The sequence below is a fragment of the Oncorhynchus mykiss genome, chromosome 25 (assembly GCF_057628025.1).
Source record: "Oncorhynchus mykiss isolate SJ-2025 chromosome 25, ASM5762802v1, whole genome shotgun sequence".
In the NCBI taxonomy this organism is placed as follows: Eukaryota; Metazoa; Chordata; class Actinopteri; order Salmoniformes; family Salmonidae; genus Oncorhynchus; species Oncorhynchus mykiss.
Window position 1 is genome coordinate 27171492 of NC_143046.1, and position 16790 is coordinate 27188281.

The window sequence follows — 16790 nt, forward strand, 5'->3', positions numbered from 1 at the left end:
AAAAGGGAAAAGTGGTGGGTTCATATGTATTCACCCCCTTTACTATGAAGCCCCTAAATAAGATCTGGTGCAACCAATTACCTTCAGAAGTCACATAATTAGTCAAATAATGTCCATCTGTGTGCAATCTAAGTGTCACATGATCTGTCACATGATCGTAGTATATATATATATATATATATCTGTTCTGAAAGGCCCCAGAGTCTGCAACACCACTAAGCAAGGGGCACCACCAAGCAAGCAACACCATGAAGACCAAGGAGCTCTCCAAACAGGTCAGGGACAAAGTTGTGAAGAGGTACCGATCAGGGTTGGGTTATAAGAAAACATCTGAAACTTTGAACATCCCACGGAGCACCATTAAATTCATTATAAAAATATTGAAAGAATATGGCACCACAACAAACCTGCCAAGAGAGGGCCGCCCACCAAAACTCACAGACCAGGCAAGGAGGGCATTAATTAGAGAGTATAAAAATAACCTTGAAGGAGCTGGAAAGCTCCACAGTGGAGATTGGAGTATCTGTCCATAGGACCACTTTAAGCTGTACACTCCACAGAGCTGGGCTTTACAGAAGAGTGGCCAGAAAAAAAACATTGCTTAAATAAAAAAAAACAAGCAAACACTTTTGGTGTTCACCAAACATATGGAGTGAGGTACTCTGGTCAGATAAGACTAAAATTGAGATTTTTAGCCATCAAGGAAAACACAATGTCTGGCACAAACCCAACACCTCTCATCACCCCAAGAACAACATCCATGGTGGATGCAGCATCATGCTGTGGGGATATTTTTCATTGGCAGGGACTGGGAAACTGGACAGAATTGAAGGAATAAAGATTGGTGTTAAGTAATGCGATGTTCTTGAGGGAAACCTGTTTGAGTCTTCCAGAGATTTGAGACTGGGACGGAGGTTCACCTTCCAGCACGACAAAGACCCTAAACATCCTGCTAAAGCAACACTCGAGTGGTATAAGGGGAAACATTTAAATGTCTTGGAATGGCCTAGTCAAAGCCCAGACCTCAATCCAATTGAGATTCTATGACTGGTATGGTATGACTTAAAGATTGTTGTATACCAGCGGAACCCATCCAACTTGAAGGAGCTGGAGCAGTTTTGTCTTGAAGAAAAGGCAAAAATCCCAGTGGCTAGATGTGCCAAGCTTATAGAGACATACCCCAAGATACTTATAGAGACACATCCCCAGAGACTTGCAGCTGTAATTGCTGCAAAAGGTGGCTCTACAAAGTATTGACTTTGGGGGGGGGGGGGGTGGGGGATGAATAGTTATGCACACTAAAGTTTTCTGTTTTTTTTTGTCTTATTTCTTGTTTGTTTCACAATTAAAAAAAATATTTAGCATCTTCAAAGCGGTAGGCATGTTGTGTAAATCAAATTATACAAAACCCCTTAACATCTATTTTAATTCCAGGTTATAAGGCAACAAAACAGGACAAATAATTTCGCTAGACACTGTCCCTTCTGGTTTGTGCTTACTGGTACTATCATTGGTTTTTCAACAAGGCATGACCCAACACACATACAGGCTGTGGAAGTGCTATTAGACAAAGGAGGAGAGTGATGGAGTGCTGCATCAGATGACCTGGCCTCCACAATCACCCGACCTCAACCAAATTGAGATGGTTTGGGATGAGTTGGACCGCAGAGTGAAGGAAAAACAGCCAAAAAGTGCTCTGCATATGTGGAAACTCCTTCAAGACTGTTGGAAAAGCATTCCTCATGAAGCTGGTTAAGAGAATGCCAAGAGTGTGTAAAGCTGTCATCAAGGCAAAGGGTGGCTACTTTGAAGAATCTCAAATATAAAACATATTTTCATTTGTTTACCACTGTTTTGCTTACTAAATGATTCCACATGTGTTATTTCATAGTTTTGATGTCTTCACTATTATTCTGCAATGTCGAAAATAGTAAAAAGAAAGAAAATCCCTTGAATGAGTAGGTGTGTCCAAACTTTTGACTTGTACTGTACATGTACAGAAGAACGGGACTAGGTTTTAAGGACTATGAAGCACCCCATGGGGCAGAGCCCCATCCCTTGGTACAGGGCAAGAGTTCCGTGAGTCAGTTTTGATCAGCCAGTACAGTCTCATCTAGCAGGTAGTAATTGATGTTGCCAGAGGGAGGCATTGTCACATGGCTTCAAAGAACAGGAACAAGACAACAGATCTAGCCTGCCTCCACCTTCACCACCTGCACCATCACCTTCACCACTTCCACCACCTCCACCACCTCCTTCACCCCTCCACCATCACCACCTCCACCAAAATCTCCACCTCCACCATATCCACCACATCCACCACCACATCCACCACCTCCACCACACAAAGCTCACAACTAGAACACCGATGCATTCTAAAACTACACTATTCCTCTCTTCTCTGGCTTTATCTCTGAATTCATAAGGAACCAAAATAGTTGTTTCTTACCAAAGCATTTTTAAGTGCTTTAAACAGCAGCTGAGGGACTAAGCAAAAACACATTTTATGACAATTAGTGACCATTAAAACAATTAAAACTATGGATTATGATGATGTTTACAAATCTCTTTATCCTCCCCTCTTCATCTTTCTCTCCTCTGCTCAAACCAATCCTCTCATCCCTTCTCCTCCCTCTCCATTTCCCCCCCACTTTTTTCTCTCCTCTCTATCTCTCTCCCGCCTTCTTCCCCTGCCGTCCCTTCTCTTTTCCTCCCCCTCTCCCTCCCTGCTCTCACCCCCTCGGTCCCAGCCCGGGCTCTCTGCTGGAGCTGCTCAGAGTGATGGATTGTGGGAGTAAATCCAGGCCAGGCGTGGGCAGCGTCACGTCCCCTGCATGGCACACACTCCTAATCTCTCTTATGGAGTCAAACACTGCAGGAAGTCTTTCAGGCTGATGGGATGGTGTCCTATTCACCTCTCTCATACATAGCCTACAGAAGCTGTCCTATTCACCAACCTAGTCTCTGAGCATTTTATATTATTCTGTATGTAAATCCGGGACACTCCATTTTGTATGATATATTAAGTTTGGTATGGTATGTATTAATTTGTGGATGTCCATCACCCATTTCATATGATATGTTAGGAGTCACAATTCGCATTATGTCTTATGAATTTGCAAAATGTACAATATGTTACAAATTTGCTAAATGTACGATATGATATGACTTTGTAAAAAGCATGACATGTTACGAATTCTAGCTAGGTGGCTAGGTCACTAATGCTAGCTAGGGGTTAGGGTTAGGGTTAAGGTTAGGGCTATGTTTAGGAGTTAGGTAAGAGGGTTAAGGTTAGGGTTAGGGCAAGGGGAAAGTTTAGCTAAAAGGGTTAAGGTTAGGGGAAGGGTTAGCTTAAAAGGTTAAAGTTATGGTTAGGGGAAGTGTTAGCTAACATGCTAAGTAGTTGCAAAGTAGTTAAAAAGTAGGTGTGAGTGGCAAATTAGCTAAAATGCTCAAGGTGTCTTTGATGAGTTTCACATTCGCAAACTTTGGATTGCTAGACGTTCGCATTATATGCCTACCCATCCACCATGACCAACCACCGTGCTTTCGTTTTTGTAAAGTAAACACCTGCCTTATGTAACCATACCAAATGTAACATACCACACTAATTTGACTGTCCCGGATTGACGTTTACTATGTTACGTCTAGTCTATGAGACCAGGCTGTATTCATTCTCGTACATAGTCCTCTTTCTCTACTCTTCTCCCCTACATTGTACACTTGCTCACTTCCCTTCGTGGATTTAAAAGGAAATGACTGGTGTAAGAAATATGGCGGCAACTCTCTAACCAACGCTCAAACTAATCCAATGCTTTTTTAAATACATGGAGAGGATTGCACAATTTGAACGCAAGGAAGGAAACATTATAGAGAATATCCTCACTACTACCAGACATTTTGCATTGTCTTCTCTGTCAGAGGGCACATACCACAGACTGGCCGACAGACACACGGACACAGACACTATAGTTACAGCAGTCACATAGTCCTACTTCTCACTTCCGATTCTAGACAGGAGTGCTATCTGACCTCAACTGATTTTGTCATCAGAGCCATGAGACCTATGAATAGACAGAGTCAGACAGACAGAAAGACAGAGGGTGAGGATAAGAGGAGAAGAAGAGCAGGAGACAGACACGGTCACTGCTCTCTCTCTCTCTTTCTCTCTCAGACTCAGAGATAGTGAGAAAGTCATATTAATTTGCTGTGAGAGATCCCACTCTCCCTCTCTGTATCAACCTCAGCTAAATTCCATTATCTGACTCCCAGACAACATTGTGAACTGATTCTGCTCTTTGAAAGGGAGAACATTAAGTGAAAGGAGGAATGAGAGGAGAAAAGGAAAGACAGCAATCCTAGAAAGTGGTAGGGTATTTACTCTACAATGCCTTTGCTCAGCTTTCCTGCCCCTAGGTAATTTCCTGTCTAAAACGGCTCAGGCAGATGATGAGACACCCGTGATACAAACAAAGAGGATTCCAGAGAGTGATGACTCACTGCGAGAGAGAGAGAGCAGGCATTATGGCTTGGTAGAATAGCCTTATAATTGTCTCTGACATATCATGACCAAGCCAAAAGCCCCATGACTGGGTCTGACTGCACATCGGGATATCAAAATCCAGGTCCAAATTAATCTAGCCACCTCTCCTCCCTCCACTCTGAATCCATTAATGCTACATTACTTGCTTGTCTATATCTTTCTATCTTTTTTGCTCACTGCCGTCAAGTGTCAATTAGATTAGATTCAGCCATAACAATCAAACAGAAAGAGAACATCTGACTGTGTTCCATCATCACATTCCTCGCCCATCACAGATCCACACACGGCCACAGCGACAATCTGATTTGTCGATGGCTGTTGCAGTGCAAAAAAGTCTCTCTCACTGATTCTCCCTCCCTCCCTTCTTCCCTCGCTCCCTCCTTCCCGCTCTATCTCCCTCATTTCTTCTGACCTTTCGTCTAATCTAGCGCGAAACCTGGTCCAGCAAACACCCGTCCCTTCCAGTTACTGATAGAGCATGCATTATGCCTATCACTGTTGTGGAAACATTATTGTGATTGGAAATTAAACCGCTTGTCCATCACTGATCACTAAGAGGCACATTAGTGATGGGAATGATTTGTTTTACACTGAGATGATCACAGCCTAACACCCTCTCTGTATCAGTGTATCTCTCTCTGTTGTGTTTCTACATTTTTCAGTCTCTTAACAAAGATATAAATCATAACCCGACACTCTCACACTCCAAGTCTCACACTCCGAGATTTTTTCTCTCTCAGAAGCAGATATAGAAAGCAATACACTTCTCTAATGTAGCCGAACTCTCCCTCTCTCTCTCTCTCTCACGGTTTGTTAATGTCTCCCCTCTTCTCTCTGCTATCCAAGGTTTTCACAGTGACTTAAATCATCCAGGAGCTCCATTTTGCCACGTCTACTTTATTCATCCCCTCGCCTCGCCCCACGATCTATTGGCCGCTTGGGCAGAAGCGCAGTGGAGCGCAGTGCAGCGTTACATAACAAGGGGAGGAGAAGGAGAGGAGAGGAGGAGGAGGAGGAGGAGAGAGGAGGAGGAGGAGAGGAGGAGAGAGGAGGAGGAGAGAGGAGGAGGAGAGAGGAGGAGCGAGGAGGATAGAGGAGGAGAGAGGAGGAGGAGGAGAGGAAGAAGGGAGAGAGGAAGTGCAGGGATGCAAGTATGAAATGTGATCCACCCAGAAAGGCAGAAAACAGTCTACTAAAAATTGTGAAGGTGCAGATTTTTTTAGAGAGAGAGGCACTGCAGTGGTGCAGGATACTCGTCATGATAGAAAGCTCTCCGTGCTGGGACCACACCCTTCTCTATCAAAACACATATGCTATGTATGTGCTCTGTCTGTTTGTGCTCTGTTTGTGTGTGTGTTTGTGTGTGTGTGTGTGTGTGTGTGTGTGTGTGTGTGTGTGTGTGTGTGTGTGTGTGTGCCCGTGTGCACACCTTGAAGTGTAATGTCCAGATGGATCATGTGACACATGGTGGAGACAAGCTTTCCCAAGAGACAGTCTTGAACAGGAGGACGAGCCACTGCCAAGGGTGTGTGTGTGTGTGTGTGTGTGTGTGTGTGTGTGTGTGTGTGTGTGTGTGTGTGTGTGTGTTCATCTAAAGGAGAGTAATGCTTCTAATGAGGATGATAGGGTCATTAATAGTGACTAAATATCAGACTAGAAGAAACAGATTTATTCTCAGTGGAGCAGAGAGAGAGAGGGGGAGGGAGGGAGAGAGGGGGATGGAGAGAGGGAGGGAGTGAGGAGGATGGAGAGAGGGGAGTGTGTATTCATAGCAGCAAGATGTGTGACCTGTTGCCACAAGAAAAGGGCTACCAGTGAAGAAGAAACACCATTGCAAATACAACCTATAATTATTTTTATTTACTTTGTACTTCATTACAAGACTATATACAGTATAGACATAATATGACATTTGAAATGTCTTTATTCTTTTGGAACTTTTGTGAGTGTAATGTTAACTGTTAATTTGTAATTGTTTATTTCACTTTTGTTAATCATCTAGTTGTGCAAATAATGACTTTCAGAGGTGACATAATTATTTAAATAAAGTCTACCTGTGTGCAATCTAAGGGTCACATGATCTATCACACGATCTCAGTATACAGTATATCATATATATGAGGGGATGAATAATATATATATATATATATATATATATATATATATACACACACACCTGTTCTGAAGGGCCCCACAGTCTGCAACACCACTAAGCAAGGGGCACCACCAAGCAAGCAACACCATGAAGACCAAGGAGCTCTCCAAACAGGTCAGGGACAAAGTTATGGAAAAGTACAGATCAGGGTTGGGATGTAAAAAAATATCCAAAACTTTGCACATCCCACGGAGCACTTTAAGCCGTACACCCGACAAAGCTGGGCTTTACAGAAGAGTGTCCAGAAAAAAGCTATTGCTTAAAGAAATAAATAAGCAAACACGTTTGGTGTTCACCAAAAGGCATGTGGGAGACTCCCCAAACATATGGAAGAAGGTACTCTGGTCAGATGTGACTAAAATTGAGCTTTTTATTTGGGGTTTGAGGGACTTCCATCAAGGAAAACACGATGTCTCTCAAATCCAACACCTCTCATCACCCCGAGAACACCATTTTTCATAGGCAGGGACTGGGAAACTGGTCAGAATTGAAGAAATGATGGATGGCGCTAAATACAGGGAAATACATTAAGGGAAACCTGTTTCAGTCATCCAGAGATTTGAGACTGGGACGGAGGTTCACCTTCCAGCAGGACAATGACCCTAAGCATCCTGCTAAAGCAACACTTGAGTGGTATAAGGGGAAACGTTGAAATGTTTTGGAATGGCCTAGTCAAAGCCCAGACCTCTATCCATTTGAGAATCTGTGGTATGACTTAAAGATTGTTGACACCAGCGGAACCCATCCAACTTGAAGGAGCTGGAGCAGTTGTGTCCTGAAGAATGGGCAAAAATCCCAGTGGCTAGATATGTGTAAATCAAATAATACAACCCACCCCAAAAAAATCCATTTTAATTCCGGGTTGTAAGGCAACAAAATAGGAAAAATGCCAAGGGGGTGAATACTTTCGCAAGCCACTGCAGACAGAAGTCAGATGGGATGGAAATGGGGAGGGGTTGAGGAGAAAGAAGAAAAGATAGGGAGGCATTTTTGGATAAGCAGTGAGGAACAGCTTAGTCTTCCCCTCCTGAGTTCCCTCTCTGCCCCAGGCAATTTCCAGAGAGTTCTATCCAGCACACCTGCCCACATAACAATACTTCCACCATGGAGTCTCTGCTTAAGCAGCTGAAAGCTGCCTCTTCAACCCTCCAACTCTGCATTCATAAAATGTGAATTCTATGTCTGCACCCTCCTCCAATCTAACTCAGCAGTGCTCTGTGGTCATGTTGTTGGACTCCAGGAGGTTGAGTTGAGGGAGAGTGACACAGAATGGACCACATGCCGAGGAGTTAATTTCCTGAAGAGAGGGAGCACAAAATACCTCTGCTTTCCTCTTCCCCCTTCCTCCATCTCTCTTCCCTTCCTCCCCCTTCCTCCCTACTCTCACACTTCATCTCTCTCGCACCCGTCCTCCCTCTCTCTCACCCTTCCTCCCTCTCTCTCCCCCTTCATCCCCCTCTCACCCTTCCTCCATCTCTCACCCTTCCTCTCTCTCTCACCCTTCCTAACCCTCTATCACCCTTCCTAACCCTCTATCACCCTTCCTCCCCCTCTATCACCCTTCCTAACCCTCTATCACCCTTCCTAACCCTCTATCACCCTTCCTAACCCTCTATCACCCTTCCTCCCCCTCTATCACCCTTCCTAACCCTCTATCACCCTTCCTCCCCCTCTATCACCCTTCCTAACCCTCTATCACCCTTCCTAACCCTCTATCACCCTTCCTAACCCTCTATCACCCTTCCTCCCCCTCTATCACCCTTCCTCCCCTTCGCTCACCCTTCCTAACCCTCTATCACCCTTCCTAACCCTCTATCACCCTTCCTCCCCCTCTATCACCCTTCCTAACCATCTCTCACCCTTCCTCCCCCTCTATGACCCTTCCTAACCCTCTATCACCCTTCCTCCCTCTTCTTTCTCTCTACCCTCATCCTCTATCCTCTGTTTAGCCTCGACAGGTGCAAGCTGTTGTTGACTCCTGTCCCCCCTCATCAAATCAGGCTGTGTGTGTGTGTATGTGTGTTTGTGTGTGTGAGTATATGTGCGTGTGTGTATGTCATCAGATAGAGCAGTAATGCAGAAAGACCTGCACTAAACCTGCCTCCACCTCTGCAGTACAGCACAGCCCTTTCTATGTAGGTCAGTCTCCCTCTCTCTTTCTCCCTCACTCCCTCTCTCCTTCCCTCTCTACCTCACTCTCTCTCTCTCCTTCCCTCTCCCTCACTCCCTCTCTCCTTTTTTACCCTTGCCATGCCCTTCTCAGAACATTTCTAGCTAACACATCCTCTTCCTCCCTCCAAATACGTCTCCCTCCTTTCCTCTCATCTTTCCTCTAACACTTGTTTTTATTCTCTCCCTCATAGTTTTGTTTTTAACCAACAGTCACCTCCCTTTTTCTCTCTTTATAAACAGGCTTCAACCTCAACGCACTCCACGTCCATATTTCCATTTCCTTCTCCCTCTCTCCCTGCATATCTCTCTCCCTCCCTTCCTCTCTCCCTGCATATCTCTCTCCCTCCCTTCCTCTCTCCCTGCATGTCTCTCTCCCTCCCTTCCTCTCTCCATATCCCCCTCCCTCCCTCCCTCCCTCTCTCTCTCCCAATACCCTCTCTTTGCTGTCTCTATCCACAGTATCTCTCCTTCTCTCTCGACACTCAGTTCAGGGCTATGAATGGTTGCCGTGGAAACTGCATCCTCCAGTGAAGCGGTAGAACATGGGCGTCACAGAGACAGTACTGATGCTGATGGAGAATAATGCTGCAAGCTTTCACACTCTCCCTCTTTCACACTCTCCCTGTTGTTCGCGGAGAGTCCAACCACTCTCCGCTAGCAACAGCAGCCTTGTACCCCCTCCTCTACCTCCATCTCTCATTTTCTCTCTCTCGCTCCCTCTCGTTCTTTCTCTCCCTCCCTCTCTCATTCTCTTTTTTTTAACTCATTGTCACACTCCCCCCTTTATCTCCCCTTTCCTTCTCTTGCCTCTCACTGCTCTCCATCTCTCCTCTCCTTCCTTTCCCTCTCGTTCTCTTTTCTCTCTCCCAGGGGATCGTTCAGATCCTACACTGTACTCTGTGAATCCCAATGCGTGCCTCTGCTTCAGAGACAGAGCCCTGAAATGGAGGGATGGAGGGAAAGAGGGAGGAGAGGAGAGAGGGAGAGAGATAGTTAGGCAGCAGGCAGAACCCTGATTTCATTAATGTGAGTATGTTAATCTGGGCTCCATCTGTCACACCAGGAGCTGCACACAAATTAGGGAGCCAACACACACACACACACACACACACACACACACACACACACACACACACAATCTCTCTTTCATACATACACATAAGTATTTACATATGTGAGAGCACATACGCACACTCACAAACAAACACACCAAAGCACCCTGGGGGATGACACAGAGGTGTAATGTTTTGCTGTGGCTCTTCATCCAACAGGCAAAAATAGACTATCAGACACAAACCAACCCTGCAGTTCTAACACTCCCGGGATACAACTACACTCCTAACTACACTAACCTCTCGTCTCACACTGCAGCAACATATTAGAGTTACTTCAGGTCCAAACCTGCAGAAAGCAGACAAGCAACGACTGACTGACTGACCAAATCATGGGAGCAAACCACAACACAAGTCAGAGTTAGTTATCAAAGTCCATCTTTAATTATATGAGCTTTATCACAACCCTGTGACTCTCAGGCAATTCAGTGTCTATAAATGAATTCTCTGAGAGCCCCTTCTGCATTGCAACTGCCATCCTTTAATAGCAAAGAACACACATAGTCAGACAGCATAGACATAATAAATCGTTCAGCTTTGTCTCCTTACTCAAACCCCAGAACCATAAACCAATCCTCCATATCAACAGGCATATATCAAATTGTCATTTACATACAACCAACTCTAAATACAACCAATCCTATCTTGACAAGATCACAGAGACACACTGACTGGCACACAGACATTGTGGAGCCAAGAGATACACGCTTGACCACTCCCCTCTCTCTAGCCCAAACAACTTAGTCTTGACATAGAACAGATACTGCAAACCCTGCCACAGTATTATACAAAAATAACATTCTTGATGAGAAGTAATTTACAAACATATGATGAATACAAAACATCTTACATATGTTACCAACAAATTCGGATTATTCCACGACACATGATAGCGGCTGACTGGCCACTTCCATCCGCATCCTCCACTACATTGTCACTGTTAAAACTGACTCACATTTTGAGTTTGTTAAATCAAAGCACTCTACATCTTAAAATGTACCAGAACCATTGTTTCGACTCCATCCCCAAATCTTCATGCCCACAGTTGACACTGCTCAATTTGGTACGCATCTCATTATTTTTACTCCCTCCCCCCATTAAAATCCATCCCAGTTCCTTCCCCCCAACCCCTCAGTCAACTTCAGCAGACTCTACCCATGAAGACAAGCAGCTCAACCCCTTCAGTCTCCCTCCACTCACCACCCTCTGCTCCAGGCTGCCACTCCTCAACCTGGGCATGACATCAATTGTAGAGTGGGGGAGGCTGTGTGTGTGTGTGTGTGTGTGTGTGTGTGTGTGTGTGTGTGTGTGTGTGTGTGTGTGTGTGTGTGTGTGTGTGTGTGTGTGTGTGTGTGTGTGTGTGTGGACAGAGAGATCACAATCTACTCAGTTATTGCACTGTCATCCCTCTCTTCCTGTGTCAATCCATCTCTCTCCCACTCTTTCTCCATCTCTCTGTCCTCCACATTCTATACCTCTTCTACTCCTCTCTTTACCCTCCACTTTCTATCTCTTCTAACCCTCCCTCCATCCTTCCTTGGATTTCTACTACATAACACATTCTAGCCGAGTTCCTCTCCACCCAAACACACGTCTTTTCCGGATGGTACTGACCTTGAGTCAGATGTTAATGCTGCTTCTGCAGTCATAATGAGTATGCTAATGAGGTAGAGAGCAGCTGAGAGCAAGAAGCCATGACCTGTCTTGTCCTCCACGGATTACAGCAGTGACAAGAACAGTCAACAGGGTTACCAAATGATGGTGGATGAATGCCATTTTGGCAAAAGACAAGCTGACACTGCATCACATTGGGCCTATAATAAGAAGGAAGAGTGTGTATGTGAGAGGGGGATGGAGGGAAGGAGGGAGAGAGAGAGAGTGAGAAAGTGAGAGAGAGAAAGAGAGAGCGAGAGAGAAAGAGAGGGCGAGAGAGAACGAATTGGCGAGGGCACTAGAACGGTCTGCAGCACCCGGCCTCACCCTACTAGAATCTGAAGTCAAATGTCTACTGTTTGCTGATGATCTGGTGCTTCTGTCCCCAACCAAGAAGGGCCTACAGCAGCACCTAGATCTTCTGCACAGATTATGTTAGACCTGGGCCCTGACAGTAAATCTCATTAAGACAAAAATAATAACTCAAAAATCATAATAACTTGCATAATAATTATGCAAAAATATCCTCAGTATACAACGTAAAACACAAAAAATGCATGCAGAGCAGAATTAGACCAATACCCAGAAAAATAGTATTTAAATTCTACAACCAGGAAGTGATTCCCAAACCTTCCATAACAAAGCCATCACCTACAGAGAGATTAATCTGGAGAAGAGCCCCCTAAGCAAGCTGGTCCTTGCAACACATTTAGTCCCAACAAAATCATGAGGAAACAAAAACATAATTACTTGACACATTGGAAAGAATTTACAAAAAAAATGAGCAAGCTAGAATGCTATTTGGCCCTAAACAGGGAGTACACAGTGACAGAATACCTGACTATGTACAGACTCAGTGAACATAGCCTTGCTATTGAGAAAGGCCGCCGTAGGCAGACCTGGCTCTCAAGAGAAGACAGGCTATGTGCACTCTGCCCACAAAATGAGATGGAAACTGAGCTGCACTTCCTAACCTCCTGCCAAATGTATGACCATATTAGAGACACATATTTCCCTCAGATTGCACAGACCCACAAATAATTTGAAAACAAATCTAATTTTGATCAACTCCCATATCTATTGGGTGAAATACCACAGTGTGACATCACAGCAGCAAGATTTGTGACCTGTTACCACAATACAATACAACCCATATTTAAGATGTTTTTCCCCTTTTGTACTTGAACTATTTGCACATCATTACAACACTGTATATAGACATAATATGACATTTGAAATGTCTTTATTCTTTTGGAACTTTTGTGAGTGTAATGTTTACTATTAATTTTAGATTTTTGACTTTTTGTCTATTTCACTTACTTTGGCAATGTAAACATATGTTTCCCATGCCAATAAAGACCCTAAATTGAAATTGAAATGAAGAGAGCGAGACAGAGAGAGAGAGAGTGTTTAATATGTCTCTGTGATTAGGTCTATGAGGCTCAGAATCTCTTAGATAACATTTACAGAGGCTATCCTATTGATTCTGGACATCTCTCTCGATCTCTCTCTTTCTCTGTCTCTCTGTCTCTCTAAATTGCTTTATTGGTATGACGTACCTATTACCAAAGCATACTTTAAGTGATTAATTTACAATATTAACATAATTCAAATAATAACAATCAATATTGTCAACAAGACAACAGTGACAACGATAATCAAGGGACAAAATAACCATACATTGAACAATAACAATGGCTTAGAGAACACATGCAGGTTGGTTGGTCTGTCAGACACTGTCCCTCATTTTAAGGCAGGCAGCAATGTAGTGCGCTGCCAACCCACAGCTCTCTGCGTCCTCCCCCAACAGGACGGGTAGCCTATTCTCATCAGAGAGGTCTTTGAATCCTTCAATAAGACTTTCAAACTTGGGGAAATGACACTCTCTAATTGTTTTATATTTTTTTCAGGAAATGCAGCTCTGTCTCGGGTAATTTAATTTATTCTGATTGATTGGATGTTCTGGTCCTGAGGCGTCAGTGTGTTTGTAGAACATGATTGTGAACTCAGCCCCAGGACCAGCTGGATGAGGGGACTCTTTTCTTTGCTCAGCTCTTGGCATTGCAGGTCTTGGTAATGATATGAGAGGGGGTCACTGTATTTTAGATGTTTCCAAAACTTAATAGCAAGTTTTGGAGTTTTTATTATTAGTGGATAATGGCCCACATCTACCCTGCATGCATTGTTTCTGGTTTTCCTCTGGTCATGTATGGTAACATACAGCCGGTATAATGCATCAGGCTGCTTTTCTGTATTTTGAAAGTTGTATATCTTGAAACCTAATTGCTGACATGCAAAACATTTTGGAAACATATCAACAATAGACTAATGAAACAAATACAAAAGGAGAGTTTTTGGGTAGAATTTTCTTTTAAGAGTAAGGTAAACAATATAGATGACAGCAAACATTTATTCTCTTTTCAATTGTCTTCTTCCTATTCATTGAACAAGTTAACTTTCAGTGCAATAGCTGTGTGTGTGTTTGATTAGTGCAGATGAACTGGAGGAGCTGTTTCATCAATCCTACAGAGTTCTTCTGTCCTCTGAAGGCCTCCGCATAGCTGCGCTGGTCCTGCTGTTGGGCCCTGTGGAGGTCTGGGCCGGAGGGCTGCCTGTTTGGTCTGGTAGAGGTGGTGGTCTGGTGGTGGGTGGGGCCTGTGGGGTGCATTGGGTCTGGTGTGGTGTTGAGGGGGCCTGGGGCTTCTTGGTGGTGCGGTGGTCTGGTTGGGGTCTCTGGGTGGTCCTCTGTCCAGTGCTGCGTGGGCTGTTTGTCTACCAAGTGTCACGTCCTTTAGGATCTTGGCAAACATCCCAACTTTCTGCATACTCTAGTGGGAGTGGTTGTGCAGGTGCTCTGGGGTGATTGTTGGGTTGTGAGCAACGTGTACATTTGGGAGCAGGGCAAGCTGTATTGCTTTTCTGGATGGTACGGACGAAAGTCTCTGCGGGGCAGCAGAGGGGAGATGGCGATGTGGGAGTTGGGGAAGGACTCAAGCCCACTCTGTTGACCAGGCTGCCTACTCTCCCCTGCTCCTCTCTGTTGACCAGTCTGTCTACTCTCTCCTGCTCATCTCTGTTGACCAGGCTGTCTAATCTCTCCTGCTGCTCTCGGCTGACCAGGCTGTCTACTCTCTCCTGCTCCTCTCTGTTGACCAGGCTGTCTACTCCCCCCTGCTCCTCTCTGTTGACCAGGCTGTCTACTCTCTCCTGCTCCTCTCTGTTGACCAGTCTGTCTACTCTCTCCTGCTCATCTCTGTTGACCAGGCTGTCTACTCTCCCCTGCTCCTCTCTGTTGACCAGGCTGTCTACTCTCTCCTGCTCCTCTCTGTTGACCAGTCTGTCTACTCTCTCCTGCTCATCTCTGTTGACCAGGCTGTCTACTCTCCCCTGCTCCTCTCTGTTGACCAGGCTGTCTACTCACTCCTGCTCCTCTCTGATGACCAGTCTGTCTACTCTCCCCTGCTCCTCTCTGTTGACCGGGGGGGGGGGGGGGGGGCTCTCTAGGAGTCTCTACAGTCTGTTCCCTTCACCTTCTTGTTGACAGACTCCTTATCCATCTCCTACTTCACCTGCACTTGCCCACTCTTCATGGTGGCCTTTACCTCCTCAAGCGCTGTGGTAAGCGGGGGGCTGCTATTTTAGCTCAGTAACTCATACCCCTAACAGAGCCAGCCTGTCTCTCAGCAGACTGATGGTGGTGTGGTCTTGGCTCTGGTGGTTGTAGACGGGCAGGGGGAGGGGGGCTAGGATAAACCTGTTGGTGGATCTGTGTTTGTGCTCCTGCTGTTGGAGTGCCTGAGGTGAGGGGAGAGGTAGGGGCGCTGTCCTTGTCCTTTTCCCCCCACTATCTTCTCCAGGGTGGGGAAGACCTGCACAAAAGAGCTGAGTGGAGCCTCACTGCCCTGGACCACGACACTGCCGTTCTGGTACACGTTTACCATCTGAAACCTGTTTTCCTGGTCCTTTTCACAGTCCTCGAAAATGTGTATTGTCCTTCCCCTGCAGGTTCCTTTCTTTGTTGTATAGCTGAAATGCCTGGTCACAGCTGTATGCCAGGCAGTGGTGTAGTCTGTGTAAACTAACAGGTCCCCCCCCCCCACCCCCACAGAACATGTGTGATTTACTCTGAGTGGATAAGGGGCGGTGAGCAGAAGAGTCAGGGTGATTGAGTACCTGATCTCTACCTCAGTTAAGTTATAGTTGCTCTGGGTTAAATGTGTCAGTCAAAGTCAGTAAAGGTTTGCTTTGGTCAGTCTGGATTGTTCTGGGTTGGTCAGGATTCGTTAGTCAGGGTGGTCTTAGTCTTGTTTCATCTGCTTTGGTCTGGGTTGGTCAAGATTAGAGCAGTTCAGTGTGTAGGGTCGGGGCCCGGCTCTTACCTCCGGTGGCGCTAGACACGGTCGGCCAGTTCTGGACCAGAACCCCCTGGGCTCCTTGCATCACCGACGACTCCTCCATGTGCACTGAGCTGGAACAACACAAACACACACACTGAGGTTACACACTGGGGAAATATAACACACACTCAGAGGTTACACACTGGAGAAATATAACACACACTCAGAGGTTACACACTGGAGAAATATAACACACACTCAGAGGTTACATACTGGAGAAATATAACACACACTCAGAGGTTACATACTGGATAAATATAACACACACTCAGAGGTTACATACTGGATAAATATAACACACACTCAGAGGTTACACACTGGAGAAATATAACACACACTCAGAGGTTACACACTGGAGAAATATAACACACACTCAGAGGTTACATACTGGATAAATATAACACACACTCAGAGGTTACACACTGGAGAAATATAACACACACAGTCTGATGGTATACTACGAGAGTGTTTCTCGAGTACATACACACAAACACACCCACATTTTCTGGCTGAGCACAATATTATAGTGGCAGCAGCTATAAGCTTCTGTGGACGCAATCCTCTCTCACTGCATTTTCCCCATAATAATATAATTTAACCATGGCAGGGAACCACAGGATGTGTGTGTGTGTGTGTGTGTGTGTGTGTGTGTGTGTGTGTGTGTGTGTGTGTGTGTGTGTGTGTGTGTGTGTGTGTGTGTGTGTGTGTGTGTGTGTGTGTGTGTGTGTGTGTGTGTGTGTGCGTGTGTATATACAGTC

At 45.2% G+C, this 16790-nt stretch overlaps 1 protein-coding gene across 15 annotated transcripts in view; it reads right to left on the bottom strand.

The window, feature by feature from the left end:
- The window catches only part of LOC110504859 (protocadherin alpha-C2), a 184893-nt gene that overhangs the window by 6964 nt on the left and 161139 nt on the right, over nt 1–16790 (bottom strand). For all 15 annotated transcript variants that reach the window (XM_090219545.1, XM_036969643.2, XM_090219546.1 and 12 more), the window contains one exon: nt 16015–16103. In XM_090219545.1, the coding sequence (XP_090075671.1) occupies nt 16015–16103 (89 nt within the window). The remainder of the gene's footprint in view (nt 1–16014; nt 16104–16790) is intronic.